The sequence below is a fragment of the Myotis nattereri genome (assembly GCF_964212035.1).
Source record: "Myotis nattereri genome assembly, chromosome: 2".
NCBI lineage: Eukaryota > Metazoa > Chordata > Mammalia > Chiroptera > Vespertilionidae > Myotis > Myotis nattereri.
In genome coordinates, this window is record NC_138076.1 from 160,896,297 (window position 1) to 160,915,005 (window position 18,709).

General features: G+C 51.7%; 2 protein-coding genes across 3 annotated transcripts; one reads left to right on the forward strand and one right to left on the reverse strand.

Moving 5' to 3' along the window:
* Nucleotides 1-7,346: 7,346 nt before the first annotated feature.
* On the forward strand, nucleotides 7,347-12,940 carry MMP19 (matrix metallopeptidase 19). Its single transcript, XM_081115021.1, has 9 exons — nucleotides 7,347-7,540; nucleotides 7,833-7,918; nucleotides 8,816-8,946; nucleotides 9,157-9,372; nucleotides 9,771-10,016; nucleotides 10,680-10,802; nucleotides 11,369-11,533; nucleotides 11,692-11,819; nucleotides 11,997-12,940. The coding sequence occupies exons 1-9, from the start codon at nucleotides 7,451-7,453 to the stop codon at nucleotides 12,405-12,407; spliced, it is 1,596 nt and encodes a 531-aa protein (XP_080971147.1). The 5' UTR covers nucleotides 7,347-7,450; the 3' UTR covers nucleotides 12,408-12,940.
* Nucleotides 12,941-13,123: 183 nt separating this feature from the next.
* Nucleotides 13,124-16,615, reverse strand: LOC308536023 (transmembrane protein 198-like). 2 transcript variants are annotated; one of them, XR_013997324.1, is made up of 5 exons: nucleotides 16,355-16,615; nucleotides 15,197-15,778; nucleotides 14,591-14,748; nucleotides 13,344-14,471; nucleotides 13,124-13,253 (listed from the first exon to the last, which is right to left on the reverse strand). XR_013997324.1 is itself a non-coding variant. In XM_081115031.1 (4 exons), exons 1-4 carry the CDS (start codon nucleotides 16,527-16,529, stop codon nucleotides 14,334-14,336), a joined length of 1,053 nt encoding a protein of 350 aa, XP_080971157.1. In that variant the 5' UTR covers nucleotides 16,530-16,615; the 3' UTR covers nucleotides 13,125-14,333. The 2 variants fall into 2 exon arrangements, 1 of the variants encoding a protein (XP_080971157.1); XM_081115031.1 differs by having other exon boundaries at nucleotides 13,125-14,471.
* Nucleotides 16,616-18,709: the final 2,094 nt, after the last annotated feature.

The window sequence follows — 18,709 nt, forward strand, 5'->3', positions numbered from 1 at the left end:
ATTTATTAGCACAAATTGTCCTAAGGCAAGGTAGATATACACATCAAAGGCCAGGGTTTTGTATACAGAATCCATTGTCAGACTGGAAGAATTGCCTACAGCTGTTCAGGTGTTTGTCCAGTAGGAAGCAATAACATGCAGATTGAAATGCCCTCAGCTGTCTGGCAGCAAGCAATCATTTTATGCATCCTTTTCAGGTTTGGGAAATGCCCTCAGCCATCTCCAGATGATTCAGCCCTGCTGACATGCTGGAATTGGCTTCCAGTACTGTACTCATTCACCCAGTCTGCTAGCCAAAAGTAGAACTCTTTGGCTTTGCCCTCAACACATGACCTTAGCCCAGTGATGGCGAACCTATGACACGCGTGTCAGAGGTGACATGCGAACTCATTTTTTTGGTTGATTTTTCTTTATTAAATGGCATTTAAATATATAAAATAAATATCAAAAATGTAAGTCTTTGTTTTACTATGGTTGCAAATATCAAAAAATTTCTATATGTGACACGGCACCAGAGTTAAGTTAGGGTTTTTCAAAATGCTGACACGCTGAGCTCAAAAGGTTCGCCATCACTGCCCTAGCCCAAGCTGGGTTTGGTTTTCCATGCTCCTTCAGCTCCCCATCCTGATTGCCTCTTTCACTTGCTTTTTTAAAATTCCCTTTTTGTCACCGGCTACCACCATTAACACCCTTGCTGATCAGTTCTCTCTGATGTTATTAACCATCCTGGCTATGGCCATTCTGGTCAATGGTCAGCCTTGCTTTGTGGCCAGTGATCAACTGGATTATTTTTCACCCGTTCCAGCTCTTGGTCTTCAAAGATCAGTTAACTCTTTCCTCCCACTGTGCTCTGATCCCATCAATATCTGGCACTTCCTTTTTGAAAGAAGGCGGACAGTTATCTCATTTTTTTTTTTACAACAGAGTATCACTCCTATAATAAAGTGCGCGCACCTGCATGCGCTCCTGCACACACACACATCCTTAAGATTAGCTTCTGGCTGAGGGGTGGTGCTCATTGTGCCAAAACTGCATGCAGCTCAAACTCAAACTGGAATTGTGCCCCTCTGGCACTTTAAAATGTTTTAGCTCTTCCTCCCTTTGTGAGTACACACTTGTACACAATGTCAGCTTCCCCCATTGTCAATTAACGAAATCAATAAAAAAACAAAACCACACTGGTAAACACCCACTATCCTTCTTAGGTAAGTTAGGGCAAAACAGGAGATACAGAGGCAAATCCACCTCCTGTATAGCTCCCCATTAAGGGCAGCCTTCTTACCCCAAAAATCCTCTCTTCATTGCTGGCCTGGCAGAGACAGAATTGAGTCTTTTCCAGGTCTCCCTCCCCTGTCTAGTTATTACCCTCTTCAAAGGGGGAAGTCAGTGTGAACTTCTTCCTCTGTCCACACCCTATCAAATGCTTTTGCCAACAAAAAAAGAGCCAAAGATGGACTTTCCAGGCCCAGGACAGTCCCCAAATATTAGGACAGATCTGTTTCCTGGGGTCATGGAGTGAGGACACAAGGCCAAAGCCTCCCCACATTCCACTTCCCTTGGGAAAAGCAATAAAGATCAGTTTGGTTTTTATTAAGGAAAAAGCTGCCGAAGCCGGTTTGGCTCAGTGGATAGAGCGTCGGCCTGCGGACTGAGAGGTCCCGGGTTCGATTCCGGTCAAGGGCATGTGCCTGGGTTGCGGGCACATCCCCAGTGGGAGATGTGCAGGAGGCAGCTGATCGATGTTTCTCTCTCATCGATGTTTCTAACTCTCTATCTCTCTCCCTTCCTCTCTGTGGAAAATCAATAAAATATATTTTTTAAAAAAAAAAAGGAAAAAGCTGTCATTCTCAGAAGGAGCAAAAATTCCTTGTAACCACCATTTCCCTATCATTCCAGATGCTGAAAGAACACTTAAGCTCCTTATTTCTTTACTAGTGACCTGGTGCCCGAAATTCTTGCACATTAAAAGGGAATTACGCCCTGACTGGTTTGGCTCAGTGAGTAGAGCGTCAGCCTGTGGACTGAAGGGTCCCCAGTTCGATTCTGGTCAAGGGCATTAAAAAAAAAGGAGAATTAATTAGAGGAAATATTTTAATATTGCTAGTTGCCCTTTCTCTATAATAGAAGTGTCAGAGATGAAAGAAAATTAGTAAAATGTATATTAAACTCTTCCTCAGAGTCTGGGGTGCAGCATGGGAACCAGAGTCAAGTCCCCACCCACCCTTGGGCACCTTGAAATCATGCGAGACCCAGACCCAGCCAGCCCCACCCCAATTGGGCTAGAGCTAGACCTGGCCGGCCCCACCCCCATCAAGCCCTGCTAGGCGGGGGGAGCAGCCTGAGGTCTCCTGTCAAACTCCCCCAGGTGGGGGTTGCAGCCTCAGGTCCCTGCTGATTGCTCATTAAGGCTTGTTATGGGAACTCAGCCTCCACTGTGGGTGCAGCCATCTTGTGTTATGGAATCCCTGCTTCTGCTGTGGGCACAGCCATCTTGACCATTATGGCATGATGGTCAATTTGCATATTCCCGCTTTATTATATAAGATTCCCTTCCTTGTTTCTGAGGCTAGAATTTATCCCTGAATGCATCCCTTTGGCACTCTGCTGAGTTATGGGACCACCAGCAGAAGCCTACAGGGGAGTCTGGTGGGATAACACCCTTTCTGTGAATTGGAGAAGGGAAGCGGATCTTGGCCCTCTTCACACTTTGACAAGAGCCGGAGAACTTAAGAATTGGGTCTGATGTTTTTTCCATTGAGCCAGTTCAAGGCAGGGCCCCCGAAAGTGTCCTTAATGGAGGTCCTCAACCAAGTTTGGTGTCTCCTGAGAACAGAATGTGCTGGCCCGGACCTGAGCCATCCCCAAACTCCTCCCACTTCCCTGGTCTCTAACCAGTTCCAGCTGTGCACAATCCCAGCCATGACTTCCCATCTGGCTTCTAGGAACTCATGACTAATTAAAGAAGTGCATGTATGTGGGCGGAGTTCTTCTTAAAAACAGACGTTTCCAGAGTAAGTGGCTTGGAGAGAACTCGATCCCACTCAGCCAGGGAGAGTTCCCTTTATCCTAACTCCCTGAGCGGAAAACCAGCGTCTCTAGACCAAGAGCACGCTGGCCTTAACTCAGTTACAACTTAGCTTTTTCTCACATCCCGTTTCCAGTTTCAGGACCCAGACTTGCCCTTTAAAAACCAGGATGTAGCCCTTCAGTCCACCCCATTCCAGTAAGGGTGTCTGTCAGAGGGGGTGGGGGACAGTGTAGAGATTGGCTTCTCTTGGGCTTAGAGATCTCTACAAACCTTTGCCCCCCAGCCATAGCCCCATAGCCTCTGATCATTAGAACATACTCTCAGATTCTAACCTAATCCCTCCCGTGACAGTTTAACACATATAATGAAAAATATTTCTATACACTCTTCTGTGGGCAGAGAGGGAAACCAGACTGCAGGAAGGGAGCAAGCCAGCCAAAGAACCTCGGAGTTCTTTCTCTCATGGAATCGAGTTCTCTTTTTGTGGCGGCAGACCACATGTTCTGACCCTTCACACACATCCCCCCAGCTCCCCCAGTGAGCGATGACAAATCAGAGGGAAAAAGAGCTGGATCAGCCTGGCTCAGGGGGTGGGGGCTGGCAGAGGGGTGGTCATGACGCCATTATGGGGACAGACTTAGTCATGCAGTCCTTGTACTTACGCCCTGCCTGCAGCTCCTGGCTCCAGGGGCTTTTGTTTGGGTGGTGGTGGGGGGGGGGGGGGGGGTTGGGGGTTGGGGGGATTGGGGGGGAGCGGTTGCAAAGATCATAGCTGGAGCCTGAGGCTCTGCTCCTTCTTGCTGTGTGACCCAAAACAACCTTTTAGAGACTCTTTTTTTTCCTTTTCTATAAAAAGGTGATAATATCAGCCCTCAGAATTGTTGCTGAGATTTAAATAAATAAACCAATAAATTATCTGGCAGCTTTCACTTTTTTCCTCTATTCTCTCCCGGATTCTTAGTATCTAGAACAGCCGTGGGCCAACTGCCCGCGGGCCGGATCCCGCCCGTTTGAAATGAATAAAACTAAAAAAAAAAAAAGACCGTACCCTTTTATGTAATGATGTTTACTTTGAATTTATATTAGTTCACACAAACACTCCATGCTTTTGTTCTGGCCCTCCGGTTCAGTTTAAGAACCCATTGTGTCCCTGGAGTCAAAAAGTTTGCCCATCCCTGATCTAGAATGTGGTTCTATCCCCCAGGGTCTCCGGAGGCCAGAGTGCCCCCTCTGTCACCTTTCATGATAACCACCATCTCTCTCACCAACACACACCATCCTAAACATCCACGATGGTTTTATTTCTTATATGAGGTGCCTGGGGGAGTAATTTGCTATCAGGTTCACCTGAACTTTACTCCTTTTCCTTGTATCCTCCTTGTCTGTATTCTCTCGCCGCCACCACCCTCAGCTCCCGACCCGCCCCCATGATCCTAACTACTTTCTCTCGCTTTCTCTCCCACCCCAGCCAGTTTCCAGGGGCTGCGCCTGGGCAGGCAGAGCTGGAGCCAAACTCAAGGTCACAGTTCCAAGTAACTGTATCAAAGTTACTAGTAGTTCTCTTCTGTGTAGAATTTACTGCTGATCTTCCTTTTCTTCCTTGTTTATTTTGGTATTTTCCAAATTTACTATAGTGAGCAATGAATAACCTTTATTCAGAAAAACACACAAAACAACTTTAATCAGAAAAATATTATCATTTTCAATTGGTTCATGTCTTGTTCACAAAAGCAGAGGGACTGAGGGGTGGGGTGTGGAAAAGAGGAACAGATGGGCAGGGTGAAGAAAGAGCCCTGTAGGGGGCTGAGCATGAGCTGGCCCCCCAATTCCATCATTTCCTGGGGGCATCAACCTTAGTGATGGGCTCATCAGCCTTTCCACAGCCTCTGTGACTCATCGGTCAGAGGCTCTCTGTCCTCCCTTGCTGGTCACTGGCCGTTTGGGACTTAGTCACCTGATTGTTACCCAGCTGGGTGCTGGGTGGATGAAGGTGGCCAGCATCACTGAGGGCAGCAATATGAGTCAGGAGTCTCCCCCACCTCCACCCTGGGTGTTAAGTGTTCCCCTATAGTCTATCCACCTTTCAGGCTGGGGTGTGGGGAAGGCTCCAAATTGGAGTCCTACTGAGAATGTGAGTTTAGTAACCTTTCCCCCCATTCCTATCATTACTTCCCAGTGTATTTGAATGGTATGCAAATGTTGTGTAATGCATAATTGACAGTGGAGCCTTCCCTGGCCCCTAACCACTTAAAGAACAAAGCTCTAGCCCTGGCCAGTGTGGCTCAGTTGGTTGGAGCACCATCCCATGCACTGGAAGATTACGGGTTTGAACCTGGTCAGGCACAAGCTTAGATTGCAGGTTCGATCCCAGGTTGGGGCACGGGTGGGAGGCAACTGATCAATGTATCTCTGTCATCTCTCTCTCTCTCTCTCTCTCTCTCTCTCTCTCTCTCTCTCTCTCTCTCTCCAATTAAAAACAAAACAAGAAAGCTACGCGTCAGTGTACATGTGTTATGGAGTCAGCAGTAGGGTTCAAATACAGGCCAGACCAATTAGGAGCTCCATGTCCTTAGTCATGTTTCTCGTTTTGGCTCTTCATTTTCTCTTCCAAAAAATGGCCAGAATTATTCTTCTCTCATAAGGGTTGTGAGATTGAATGAGATAATAGAACTCAACTAACACAAAGTAGGTTTCTAAAATGTAACTTCCCCCCTCTTCCTTATATATCATTCAGGACTTTCTAAACTCTGGTTCCCACCCTGATCATTTATTGACAAAGATTTATTAAGCACCACCTGAAGGATTAAGCTAGCCTGGGGTAGGCACTAGGGACTCCGTGAATGTGCAGTACAAACCCTCAGCACTTATGAGCACAGCTGGCTTTTCTCAGCTCTACACTTTTACTCAAGGACTGCACTGTCCCTGTCCCTCAGTACCCTTTCACCCCATCCAGCTCATAGGCAGCCTCCAAAATTTGCCTTCTCAAGGTGGGGGGAGGAGAAACTGACTGGGGAACTTCTATGCATAGCCCATGAACACAGGCAATAGTGTGGCGAAGGCTTGGGAGGGACAGGTGCAGGGAAGAGGGGCTCAATGGGAAACAAACAAACAGGAAAAAAACAAGGAGGGCATCTGTAATACTTTCAACAATAAAGATAAATTACAAAAAAAAGAGTCTGCCTTCGCAGCAAACCTTTCCACAGCCCCATGACCCTTAAGATGGGCACCTCTTGACTGGCATCCTGGTTCCCCTCATTTCAGGTTCTTGGGCTGCCCTTACCCTGTCTGGAAGCTCCCTGTGCACAGCCTCCTGCCCTTTACTTCTTTGTGCCCTTGTGAACTCCTACCTCCATACCAGGCTCATTAAATTCTTGAAATCATGACTTTTTATGAAAGCAGACAAAAAGTCAGCTTCAAGAGCATTTAAATTTCAAACTTGGGCCTTAGCTAGTGGTTGGCAAACCGCGGCTCGCGAGCCACAGGTGACTCTTTGGTCCCTTGAGTGTGGCTCTTCCACAAAATACCACGTGTGGTTGTACTGTTGATATTTGGTTCTGTTGACTAATGAATTTGCCAACCACTGGCCTAGCCTGTTTTGCTCAGTGGATAGAGCGTTGGCCTGCAGACTGAAGGGTCCCTGGTTCGATTCTGGTCAAGGGCACAGGCCCGGAATTTTGGGCTCGATCCCCAGTGGGGGGCCTGCAGGAGGCAGCCGATCAATGATTCTCTATCATCATTGGTGTCTCTATCTCTCTCTCCCTCCCACTTCTTGTCTGAAATCAATAAAAATATATTTAAAAAACAAACAAACATAAATTTCCAACTTGGTCTTGGGGGCAAAAAATATCTAAGACCTCATCCTTGATTCCTTCACCTGAAATCCAAGCACCTAAGCTGCTTTCTACCTCTTAGCTTCACCTTCCTCCCCACCCCCTCACCCCCCATTCCAGAGGAGACAGGGGGGCATGAAGGTTGAAGATGAGGAGTTTGCTGCCCCAGGGTTGCTGGGGCATAGGAATATCCAGCTCCAGGGGATGGCCGTGGTCCTTATCCTTAGTCTCTGCAGAGATTCTGCTTCTCATCCTTCTAAAATGCGCCGCCCCCAACCCCCGCCCCCACAACAGTATGAAAAGTCTTCCTACCTGCAGCAGAACACTCTGGGCCTGGTTGGGGGATCTTCTTGACTCTGCCCTCTGGCAGGGCAGGGGTTAATGGTGAATTACAACATATCTCTGGGCTGAGTCACCTCCCACTGCCACTCCCCCCAGTTCCCCTGATGTTTTATAAAGAGGACCAGAGGCTAGAAAGTGCCAAGAACTGGAGGCAGGAGTGCCCCTGCCCCCCATCCTTGCTCTCTCAGGCTCCCAGAAATTTCAGGGCAGGGGCCACAGTCAGCCTCTGGAGCTCCTGTGTGGTGGGACCATGAACTGGCGGCTGCTGTGGCTGGGCTTCCTACTTCCCATGACAGTCACAGGCCGGGCCCTGGGGCCTGCAGAGAAGGAGGCAGCAGTGGTGAGTCCCCTGGGCAAGAGGGACCGCAGTCAGGGGAGGAATTAGGGTGCTGTTCCATGTCCCATCCAAGCCTCCCTCCTGACCGCAACCTGCCTGCCTTTCCCTTCCTTCCTCGACTCCATGATCTATCCATGCCCATCTTCCTCTCCTCCCTCTTATTCCACCGGAGCCCCTTTCCTTTCATCTTCCACGTCTGTCCCCTCCTATCCACATGGTTCTGTTAGGTCACTTAGAGGCTTTACCCTGAGACTAGCCCCCTCTTTTACCCCGCTAACCCCTGCCTCTGTCATAGGATTACCTTTTGCAATATGGGTACCTACAGAAGCCCCTAGAAGGACCTGATAACTTCAGGCTAGAAGATATCATGGAGGCTCTGAGGTGAGAGATCATAAAGCGCATGCGTCAGGGTTGAGGTTGCAAGGCCTTTCCCTCTTCTTGTCCCTTCCTCTCCCTAAACCCACCTCTGCCTGGCCCAAATCCATGCTGGGATCTAGGGAATGGGTGGTCATGACTGTGAGGGTGGTGGGCACGGGGTGCGATGGGGATTCAAAGATGAGCAGCAGCCATTGCATCTTCTGAGGCTCTGAACACTCCTTTGGAGGCTCCACATGGTATTCAAATACTGACATTGAGTCGCATCCCAGAGTAAGTATAATTTATATGTAAAAGTATGAATTGAGTTGAGTTGGGTTTGAGTTGTTGACATGCTGTTGCCTTTTTGTAGACATTTAATTCATCATTCATTTCTATTTTGAAGTTTTCTTTTTATGTTTTGGATCCAATGGATCATTTTTTTCTTTTTGGTCTCACATCTGTTCACAATCCCTTGAAAAGCCATGGTGCCTGCAGTGCCTGATGGATGAAGTTGCCTCAGAGCAGGCTGGGCTGGGAGTGGTATCCAGCCAGGAGGGGAGAAGTCTGAGAGAGGACAGGTCCTCAGGTGGGAGCAGTGGTGGGAGAGTCTTCAGAGCAGGGGATCAGGACATGCACGCAGAGCAAGTTAGATTGCAGTGGTGGGGTGAGGGGAAGGTTACACCAAGGAGAACCTTACCCGAATAAGAGCCTGGAGATGGGGAGGTAAGGTTGGAATATTGCCATAACTCCAGAGCAAAGAGAAAGTCCAATTTATGGCAACTGGACACGGGAGTGAACCCATCAGCTTCAGAGATTCTCGGCTATCACTTTGGGCGGTACGGAGCCAAAGAGCTTTCCTCAGACCCCCAGTCATTCCAGATTCCACTACCTTGCTGGACCTACCCTTCTCCCTCTTTTCAGAGCTTTTCAGGAAGCGTCTGAGCTTCCAGTCTCAGGTCAGCTGGATGAAGCCACAAGGGCCCGCATGAGTCAGCCCCGTTGTGGGCTGGAGGACCCCTTCAATCAGAAGACCCTTAAATATCTGCTGCTGGGTGAGGCCTGAGCCTGGGAAAGGGGGGATAGGCAGAGGTGGCACGGACAGCCTGGACTAGCTCAGTGCTGAATGGGTGGTCGCTTGATTGACCATCACATGGCTGGAGGGTTGTTACATAGCTTTGCTGAGTGAATGCACAAAGTCAGCAGAGCTCTCTGGTTGGCAGAAGGATTTGTGTTTCTAATCTATTTCATGGTCCAATAACCAGGCCGCTGGAGAAAGAAGCACCTGACCTTCCGCATCTTGAACCTGCCTTCCACGCTCCCACCCCACACGGCCCGTGGAGCACTGCTTCAAGCCTTCCAGTACTGGAGCAGTGTGGCCCCCCTGACCTTCCGGGAGGTGAAGGCTGGCTGGGCTGACATCCGCCTCTCCTTTCATGGCCGCCAAAGCCCGTACTGCTCCAATACCTTTGATGGGCCTGGTAGGTACCAGCTCTTGGCTCTCACCAAACAGACCTCTGAGATTTTCTCTGTCCCCTTGAGCCATGGACTCTGGAACCTTAATGTTTAGGCTGATCCCTGTGCCCATCTACCCCTACACTCTCTAACCACCTTCTAACATCCCCTTGGGGAGCAGCTGGACCCTGCTCAAGGCACAACCCAGAGAGGACGGGGCCAGAGGAGAGAGTGGTGGGGGGGTAACTTAACAGAGTGATGGGCATCCCTGTAAGAACTGGGTGGCGACGAGGGAATCCGAAAGAAGAGAGCGAGGTATCCAAGAGACAGTGACCAAAGATGGGGGATTTTATGGGAATGGAGTAATTGGAGTTTATTACAGGAGCTCTGACCTCTTTCCTATCCACCTTTTGCCTTTGTCCAGGGAGGGTCCTGGCGCATGCCGACATTCCAGAGCTGGGCAGCGTGCACTTTGATGAAGATGAGCACTGGACTGAGAGGACCTACCAGGGCGTGAACCTTCGCATCATTGCGGCCCACGAACTGGGCCATGCCCTGGGGCTTGGGCACTCCCGATATACCCAAGCCCTCATGGCCCCTGTCTACTCTGGCTACCGGCCCCACTTCAAGCTGCACCCTGATGATGTGGCAGGGATCCAGGCTCTCTATGGTAGTCCCTCCCCTAGTGATCAGGAGGGTCAATCTGATAAGCATCTTCAGGTGTGAAGAGGCAGTTCTAAGCTCCATTGAGGGAAATGGCTTAGCTTATTTCTCTTCCTCCCGCCCAGTTGTTCAGACTTCTATTTTCAGGGACTGTTTTTCTGACACTTGCACATCTAATCTTGCTTTGGGGCCTGTCTCCCCTCAGACCCATTCTTGGGGATGAAGAATGAATATTCCAACAAACCTCCTTCCTCCTAAACCAGTGATGGCAAACCTTTTGAGCTCGGCGTGTCAGCATTTTGAAAAACCCTAACTTAACTCTGGTGCAGTGTTACATGTAGAAATGTTTTGATATTTGCAACCATAGTAAAACAAAGACTTATATTTTTGATATTTATTTTATATATTTAAATGCCATTTAACAAAGAAAAATCAACCAAACAAATGAGTTCGCGTGTCACCTCTGACACGCGTGTCATCGGTTCGCCATCACTGTCCTAAACCAAAACATGTCTCCTGCTAACATCAATATGATCTTGCCTCCCACCAAGGGAAACTCTCTAGGATTCCCTTTCCCCACCTCTATGGGGCCTCTGAGCCAAACTTACAGAGGAGTGAGGAGGTCAGGAGTTAGAGTTCTCTCTCTGAGCAGCATTACATTACCTTGCAGGCAAGAAGAACCCTGAGACAGAGGATGAGGAAGAAGTGACAGAACTCATTGTACCCCAAGTGCCCACAGAACCCAGTCCTATGCCAGATCCCTGCAGTGGTGAACTGGATGCCATAATGTTGGGTGAGGCCCTTCCCTTCCAGGCTATAGGCAAGCAGTGAGGACAGCCTGCTGACCTTGAGACCTGGACAAATGGGAATGACGTAGGATCACTGCAGGAGCAGGCAGGAGTTAGTGGTCATAGAAAGAGGCATGTGGCATGGGGAGGGGGGGGGGGGAGGGTCCAGAGCTAAATTAAAGATGGGCCAGGTAGGCATTTACCTCAGTTGCTGTAAGAGCCACATCTGGAAATACAGCAAGATGGAGAAAACTGTATTAACTGGATGTCTATTAGAGAAGGTATTATACCTGCATGGAAGAATAACTTGGAAGCCACTGGGGTGGAAAGTGAGGTCCCCCAAGGGGGAGCAGTTATCTGCAAGGTTTTAGTTTTGCTAAGCGGACCAGACCTCAATTGCTCTGAACAACAAAGGAGAGGCTGAACTCTGGGTCCTCTTTCTCTGTCTCCTTAATCTTACTGAACTAAAGTTGGATGAATTTTTGAGGAATCAGGCTGTGGGAGAAGGGAAAATTATCAGCCTGCCTGAGGTGGCCGTCTTTTTAATTTGTTGACACACCTTTGCTCTCAGGGCCCCGTGGGAAGACCTATGCCTTCAAGGGGAGCTACGTGTGGACTGTGACAGACTCAGGGCTGGGTCCCTTATTCCAAGCATCTGCTCTTTGGGAGGGACTCCCAGGAAACCTGGATGCTGCCGTCTACTCTCCTCGGACACAATGGATTTACTTCTTTAAGGGTAAAGGGACTAGTTTATGTGTCGTACCTGAGAGGGCCTACCATCAAAGAAGCCATAAAGGGGAGGGAGCGGTGAGAAGTTTCTGAGAGGGTGCAAAGGAGGAACCAAAACTACCAGCTGAAGACGGAGGTGACTTGTATGTTCTTGTATGTTCTCAGGAGACAAGGTGTGGCGCTACGTCAATTTCAAGTTATCTCCTGGCTTCCCCAAGAAGCTGAATAGGGTAGCACCCAACCTGGATGCAGCTCTCTATTGGCCAGTCAACCAAAAGGTGTTCCTCTTTAAGGTACATACTTCAAATCAAGGGCAAATCCCTTCTTAGGATGGGTGGGCTACTTCACACGGAGAAGCTAAGACTTGTTTCTAAAGGGAGTTTTGTAGCTGCTGTGGACAGAGGGTAGGTATCTGGGGTCCCTAAGCTGTCTGCTCATGCTCCTCTTTTCCTTACCTACCCCATGCCTAGGGCTCCGGATACTGGCAGTGGGATGAGCTGGCCCGAACTGACTTCAGCCACTACCCCAAACCCATCAAGAGGTTGTTTACAGGAGTGCCAGACCAGCTCTCAGCTGCTATGAGTTGGCGGGATGGCCACGTCTACTTCTTCAAGGGCAAACAGTATTGGCAGCTCAACCGGCAGCTTCGAGTAGCGAAGGGCTATCCCAGAGATATCGCCCACAACTGGATGCACTGTCGTCCCCCAATCCCAGACACTACCCCATCAGGTGGAGACACCACTCCCTTAGCCACAGGCCCTGACCACTCAGTCACAGGAACAACCTTGGGTACCACTTCCTTGTCCATAGATATCACCTTGAACTCTGACCACTCACCCAGAGACACAATCCCTGGCAACGTCATCCCCCCAGAGGCCTAAGGCCTCAACCAAATATCTCCTCACTGGACTGCAGGTGCTGCCGCAGGGACATGGACCATAGACCTCAGACCTCTAAATGTCCCAGCTCTAACCTCCATTCCCCTGTGCTCTGGGTCAGCCCCCAACTCTATCCATTTCTTCTCATCCTAGATAGCACTTCTAACTGCGTTACCTACTCTCTGGAAAACAGTGGTAGAGAGGAGGTGTCAATCAGGCCTGACAGGAGGCAACAGCTGGGAAGCTGAATACTTGGGTCCTGTTCTTCCTAGATGGAGTGCAAAAAAACAACAGCAGCATGGCCAGTAAAATGAGCAAGGGTTTTGGAATCCTTGAGCATAACATTGGCTGCTTTATGACTTAAGCAAGTTAGTTAACCTTGCTGAGCTTCAGAGTTCCCATCTGCAAAATAAGGTTAATACCAATCCTGCAGGGTTGTTGCATTAAATGGAATACTATATGTGAAGTGCCTGACAGTGTCCGGCACATTTGTGCTTAATAAAGGCTAACTCCATGTTCATAAGAGAGGACTGAACAACTCTTCCTCTGGCTGTGTGTGTGTGTGCGTGTGTGTGCGTAGCTCCTACAGTAGTCCAGTCTGCTAAGGGAATCCTTATCAGATTTTTGGTGGACAGAGAACTTGTCAGCATGGCTACCTCTTTGCTTTGGGATGCAAAGAAACAAAAGAGCAGCAACAACAGAGGCCAGACTCCCTGATTCAGTGTTTAATTAATGCCACTTTATTCACATGTTCTTCCTCCCTCTCATCATAGCCTTGCCGCCTAGGAGAGGGATATATCTTCCTCCACGATATCTTCCTTCATGCCGTCGGGGGAATCAGGGAACTGACTTTGAGGGGGAGAGTCAGAGTGGGGAGAGTTAGAATGGACTAGTGGCTGGGACAAAGTTCTGGTTAAGGAAGAAATGAGCATCACCTACAAAGAAAGGCAGAGAAGGCACTTGTCTCCCATCCAGCCCCGCAGACCGGCTCCTTTGGGCAAAGGGCAGCACTCCGGCATGTGGGCCAAGGCTCCCTCCTGGAGCAAGAAGCCAGCTTCTGGGAGAGGCGGGGGCTGAGCCAGGCACCGCCCATGCCCTCCCCACATCAAGAAGAGACAGGGAAGCACCACGGAGGACAATACCCCCCCTGAGGTAGGAGAAGGGGGCTGAGCCTATGGGGCCTGGGGGGAAAGGCTAATCAGGAATCCAACTACCCCCGAATGAGGAGCCTGGGGATTGGGGGACCCTGGAGCTCCTCTGTGCCCTTCTCCCCATCAAAAGCTATCAAGTGCCCAGCCAGTGTGGCTCTGTGGTTAAGCATCAACCTATGAACCAAGAGGTGGCTGGTTTGATTTCAGGTCAGGGCACATGCCCCAACTGTGGGCTTGATTCCCGGTAGGGGGTGTGCAGAAGGCAGCCGATTGATGCTTCTCTCTCATCGATGTTTCTATCTCACCATGCCTTCTCCATTCCTCTCTCTCTAAAAATCAATAAAGACACGTTAAAAAAAAAACAACTATCAAGTGCTTTAGGAGGCTTCCTGATTTTCTACAGTTCCTACAGAAACAAAACCCCTTATTTTACCATTTTGTGGCACACTGAAGCCGGTATATAAAAGGCTATCTGGGTAAGCCCCCCCCCCCCTTGACTTGGAGGGAATTAGGGAGTCAGTTACTTTAGGGAGCAGGGCACCTCTATTATTGGACAGACGTAGCTACTCATACGTCCATTCCTCTCCCCTCCCCAAGATTCCTCTGTATCTGTCTCTGAAACCTATCCCTACAGATCTGGTCTAGGTTGGAGCACAGATTCCATCCCCAGGTCTAAGAGGTGGGGAAGTCTGTGTGTGAGTCCTGTGGGCTCAGGTCCTGCCCACCTAGTGCTCCCAGGCCCTTGCTAGCGGTATGGGGTATCAGTGGAGGTTTAGGGTCAGGTCTGGGTGGAACCAGAAGGTGTGGTGAGGGGTATAGTGGAACCATAGTCAGAATCCAGGTCCAGGATGGTGTGGGGGGCTGTGGCCTGGCTGCCTGGTCCCAGTTGGCGATCTCGAAGGCTCTGGAGATAACTCTGGAGGGGCGCAGGGCAGAGAGGACAGAAGGAAGGGCCTGGGTCAGTCCCCGTCCCACCCTGACTATCCCATGTGCCCTCTGCCCCAGCCCCCAGGATGCCCCCTCCCCACCACTCACTGGAGCCAGACTGTCCGCAGGGCTCCGGGCGTTGGTGGGGAGCTGCCTCCGGTAGCTGCCCTCACAGAGCCCCACCCCATGGGGGGTCCGGCGCCACTTGGCCTCTTGCTGACGGATCCGAAGAAGTTGGAGATGCCTTCGCTGGTGGCTCAAGACCACTGCTTGGGAGGGGGCGATACAGACTGAGGGGGGCCTCTTTAGACCCCAAATCCCACCCCCAAACACACTCACTCTCTAGAGAAATCCATTTGATCTTGTTCTGGCTCTATCAAACCTTGTGTCCCCCTCATCCCCTCCTTCCCCCAGTTCTTCTAAAAGAAACTCTTCTTTGGAGTCTTCCTACTCTCTTCCTCCTGGACTTTCCTGAGATCTTCATTATCTTCCATAAACTGCCTCCAATAAACAACTTTCCCATTCCCCCTGACAATTTTCCTTCTCATTCCTACCCAGACTTTTGGCTCCTCCAATTCTAACTTCCTTTCAACGTCCTGCCCCATTCTCCTCTCTCCTCTCAAGTGTACTTCCCCCCTTCCCCTCCTCAAGTCCGGGACTTGGGGACATGAGAAGGCACAGGCTGGCTGCTTCTGTACCATGGCACTAACTCACCATTGGCGTGGCCTCCATGTTCCTCATCCATGAGCTTCCACTGGGCCAGGGCCCCAAGGGCCCCCAGGGCCGGCCAAGTCCCCAGCAAGACCCAGCTATACCAGCAGAGAGGAGGCAAGGCCGGAAGTGCCTGCAAGCGTTGGCCCAGCCGACTGCCCAGTGCCAGCCCTTCCAGGAAATAGTCAGCACAGGCCACCAGCACCGCAGCACCCAGCAGGGCTGTGCCCAGAATGGTGAATGGACGTGGCCACCGAAGCGTGAACAGGGCTCCCAGCAGTGCCAGCCCCACTAGCCCCCCAGCCGGTACCCAGGCTGAAGGCGGTTGGTAGATGGGTTCGGTGCCCAGCAGGGCCCCGGCGCCCAGGGTTAGGCCTAGCAGGAGACCAGTCAGGAAGAGCCCAACACTGCGAACCAGCATGGTGACCAGGCCGCAGAGGAGTCCGATGCCCAGCGCAATGCCCGCGCTCACCTCCAGGCTCAGCTGTGTCTCTAGCACTCGCTCCTTGTGGCATAGCAGAAAGATCACCAGAGCTCCTGATAGCAGGCCGGAGAGAAACATCACTGCCTTGAAGCAGCGGTACCCTGGGAAGGGAGGCAGGAGGCACTGAGAGGCAGGAAGGGCTGAGGGGAGTCCACAGGGATGACTGCTGGTGAGCAGAAGAGCAGAAGACAGGAGCAGCACACCCAGGGATCTCAAGGCAAGAGGCAGAAAGGAATAATATCAGGGAGGGCAGAGACTTCTCGGAAACTGTGAGGGGATGGGAGGGAAAGAAGGAGATAAGATGGCTGCATTGAGGGGAGTAAGTATAGAAAAAAGGTCTAGTCCTTCCAGGAATGGTAGATGGGAAGAAATCAGCCTAGGCTGATTCAGGTTACTGGGGAAGGGTGAAGAAGCCTTAAGCATGGATGATAATTTGGGAATGGAGTTTTGAGGTAGAAGGCACGGGGAAGGCAGGCGAGAGTGCCAGGGGTCACAGCTGGAGGGCATGGGGGGCAGATAAATAACAAGAGCTGGCAAGAGCAGCATGGGCACACTGAAGGTAGGCATTGCCTGACAGTGTACTAGAGGTAGCCCAGGAGCAAAGGAGAAAGTTAACAGCATCCTTGAGGGGGACAGCCTTGGGCAGCTGCCCCCCAGAACCGTGGCTCTGCCCTCACCGAAGCAGCAGTAGATGATTCCAAAGCAGCAGCAAAGAGCACACACCAGGGCAGGTGCCAGTTCAGGATTGTCCTGGGGTTCCAAGACACATCTTGGGTCTGGAGGCTCTGGGAGTTGTTGATTAAAGGGCCTGGGGTCAGAGGTCATGGCCAGGGGCAGCAAAGCTTCCTCCATGGCAGGAAGAGAAGGTGGTCACAGAGGGGGAGGTCAGTGTCAGCTCCTCTCATCCATCCATGAATGTCTCGAGGGGTTTGGGAAACCTGCAAGGGAGTAGGGGGCAGCAACTCAGGTGCCCATGAATTTTGAGGACTTTGTACCTCTATTTCATTTGAAGAAAGCCCAATTTCCGGAGGGAGCATGGCCCTATTGGGGTAACTAAAAAAAACTTACAGGATTGGGTCGAGGGGAGCCAGCTGGCTCTTCACCACCCTCTGCAACAAGGACACTAACTAAAACGTAAATGAAAATCTTATAAGGGGATGAACCTTTTTTTGCCCCCTAACTTTCCAGGGTGGGATGGGAGGAGTAGGAAGTCCTAAGATCTGTGGCGGGAGGAGTCCAGGGGCACTAATGGGACTACAGCAACCTGTTCCAGCTGCAAAAAGAAAGCTTGCCCCCACCTGCAGCTGGGACTCAGTATGACCACACTGGACTAGGAAGGGTGGGGTTGATAAAAGGGGGAGAAGGAGCAGAAAGAGGAGAGAAGGGTGGGGTCTCTGGACGGGCTGCTCCAACCCCAGGGGAGAGGGGGGAGTGGCAGGAACCAAAAAAGTTTGGGGCAAGGAATCCACATTTGCCATGGTTTCAAGCCTCTGCTTCTTGGGAGATGGAGCTTTTGGGGGAGGGGCCTCCGGCCCGTCCAGCCCCAAGGACCCCCATGGAATTAGCAGGCCCCTGGCCCACGATCGGTTCTGGTAGCCTCCTGCTCCTCCCCTCAGGGCACTGGGACTTGTCCTGTCCCTCCCTTTCCCCAGGCGATTGGGGGCTGACAGTGGGACTTGAACTCGGTTCCTGCGAGGAGCACACGAAGGAGGGGCTGGCATGGGGGCACTGTGGGAGTGGGGTGGGTGGGTGCAGCCACATCCCTCCAGCTGTCTCCTTCTGGACATCACGGTCCTAACAGGCTGGAGGGTTGGTTTGGGGAATCCCTGGGGTTCCTCTCCTCAATTCTCTTGGAAGCCTAGGGACCCCAAACAAGGAGAGGTTTGGGAGGGGGTGTTCACTACTCACCACCCTGCCAGGCTGAGGAGAGGAAGGGGGTAGAAGTGCTTCCCTAGACCCCCAGCTGCATCCCTGCCCGGAGGTCCTAGGTGTCCGGGCGGCTGTCGGGCGTCGGCACCCCCAAGGCCACTCAGTTCGTTGCCCCCTAAACTCTTGCAAGTCGTAGCCCAAGCCCCGTGAACTAAAAGCAGCCAGCTTGGGGGGGTGGGGGTGGAGGAAGGGGACAGGGCGGGGGTGACATCACGGGGCGGGCCCCTCCAACTCTTCCCCTTGTGTGTGGGGGGAACACAGTTTGCCTGCTGCTTGAGGCTGGGAGCGGAGACCCCCCCACCCACCATAGCAGGGAAGGGTCCTGGGTGCACAGGAGGTTTGCGGAAAAGTCTCTGAATACTTGGGCGGTGACTCGACAATGGGAAGCTTTCAGAGCCCCAGGTGGGGTCTCGGCGCCCCCCTCGCTTTGCCTTGGTTTCTCCCACTTCCCAGAGAATTGGAGTATTGTCTTCTGGAGGGCCGGGTGGTCGGGACTGGGGATTTGGGGCCGAGGCTCTCGCTGCTCTGGGGCCGCCGGCGAGGGGTGCATGGGTGGCCGAGCTGGCGGAGTAAGGCGAAGTCTGAAAGGAGGGCTAACGAGAGAGGCGTGTGCAAAGGAAGGGACCGACAGAGCGGGGACCCGAGCCGGGTCAGCGTGGGGGAGGGTCGCTGTCTGCGTCCGCCGAACGGCTCGGTATGCAAATGAGATGCAAAGCAGCCCGCGGCGGAGTGCAGGGGTTTTGGCTCTCCGCTCAGGGCCTGCTACGCGCGTGGCCTCGGACCCCGCTCCGTGAGGGGGCCTGGAGCTGCGTCCAGAGGGGCGGGTCCGGGCCGTGATAGCTGCAGTTATACGGGGCGGTTCGCCAGCTGGGTCAGAAGCCGGGGAGGCCGAGGGTTGCTGGGAAAGAAGGGGCAGTGCTAGGGGGACCAGGGCGGGGGCTGGCCCGGGGTGTCTTCTCTTGGAGAGAACATGATACAAAGGAGCCTCTGTCCTCAGCCAGCAAGGAAGGGGTCAGGGCGGTGGCCCCTCTATGCTCCCTAGTTTTGTCTGCAAGGGAAACAAACTATGGCTCAGAGGCTGTCCTCTATCTCCCAGTCTCGGA

Coding starts and splice junctions, on each gene's coding strand:
- MMP19 (XM_081115021.1), top strand. CDS start 7,451: ATGAACTGGCGGCTGCTGTGGCTGGGCTTCCTACTTCCCATGACAGTC. Junction 7,541..7,832: donor CAGAGAAGGAGGCAGCAGTG/GTGAGTCCCCTG, acceptor CCTCTGTCATAG/GATTACCTTTTGCAATATGG. Junction 9,373..9,770: donor CAATACCTTTGATGGGCCTG/GTAGGTACCAGC, acceptor GCCTTTGTCCAG/GGAGGGTCCTGGCGCATGCC.
- LOC308536023 (XM_081115031.1), bottom strand. CDS start 16,529: ATGGAGGAAGCTTTGCTGCCCCTGGCCATGACCTCTGACCCCAGGCCC. Junction 15,779..16,354: donor AATCATCTACTGCTGCTTCG/GTGAGGGCAGAG, acceptor CTCCCTTCCCAG/GGTACCGCTGCTTCAAGGCA. Junction 14,749..15,196: donor ACATGGAGGCCACGCCAATG/GTGAGTTAGTGC, acceptor CCTCCCAAGCAG/TGGTCTTGAGCCACCAGCGA.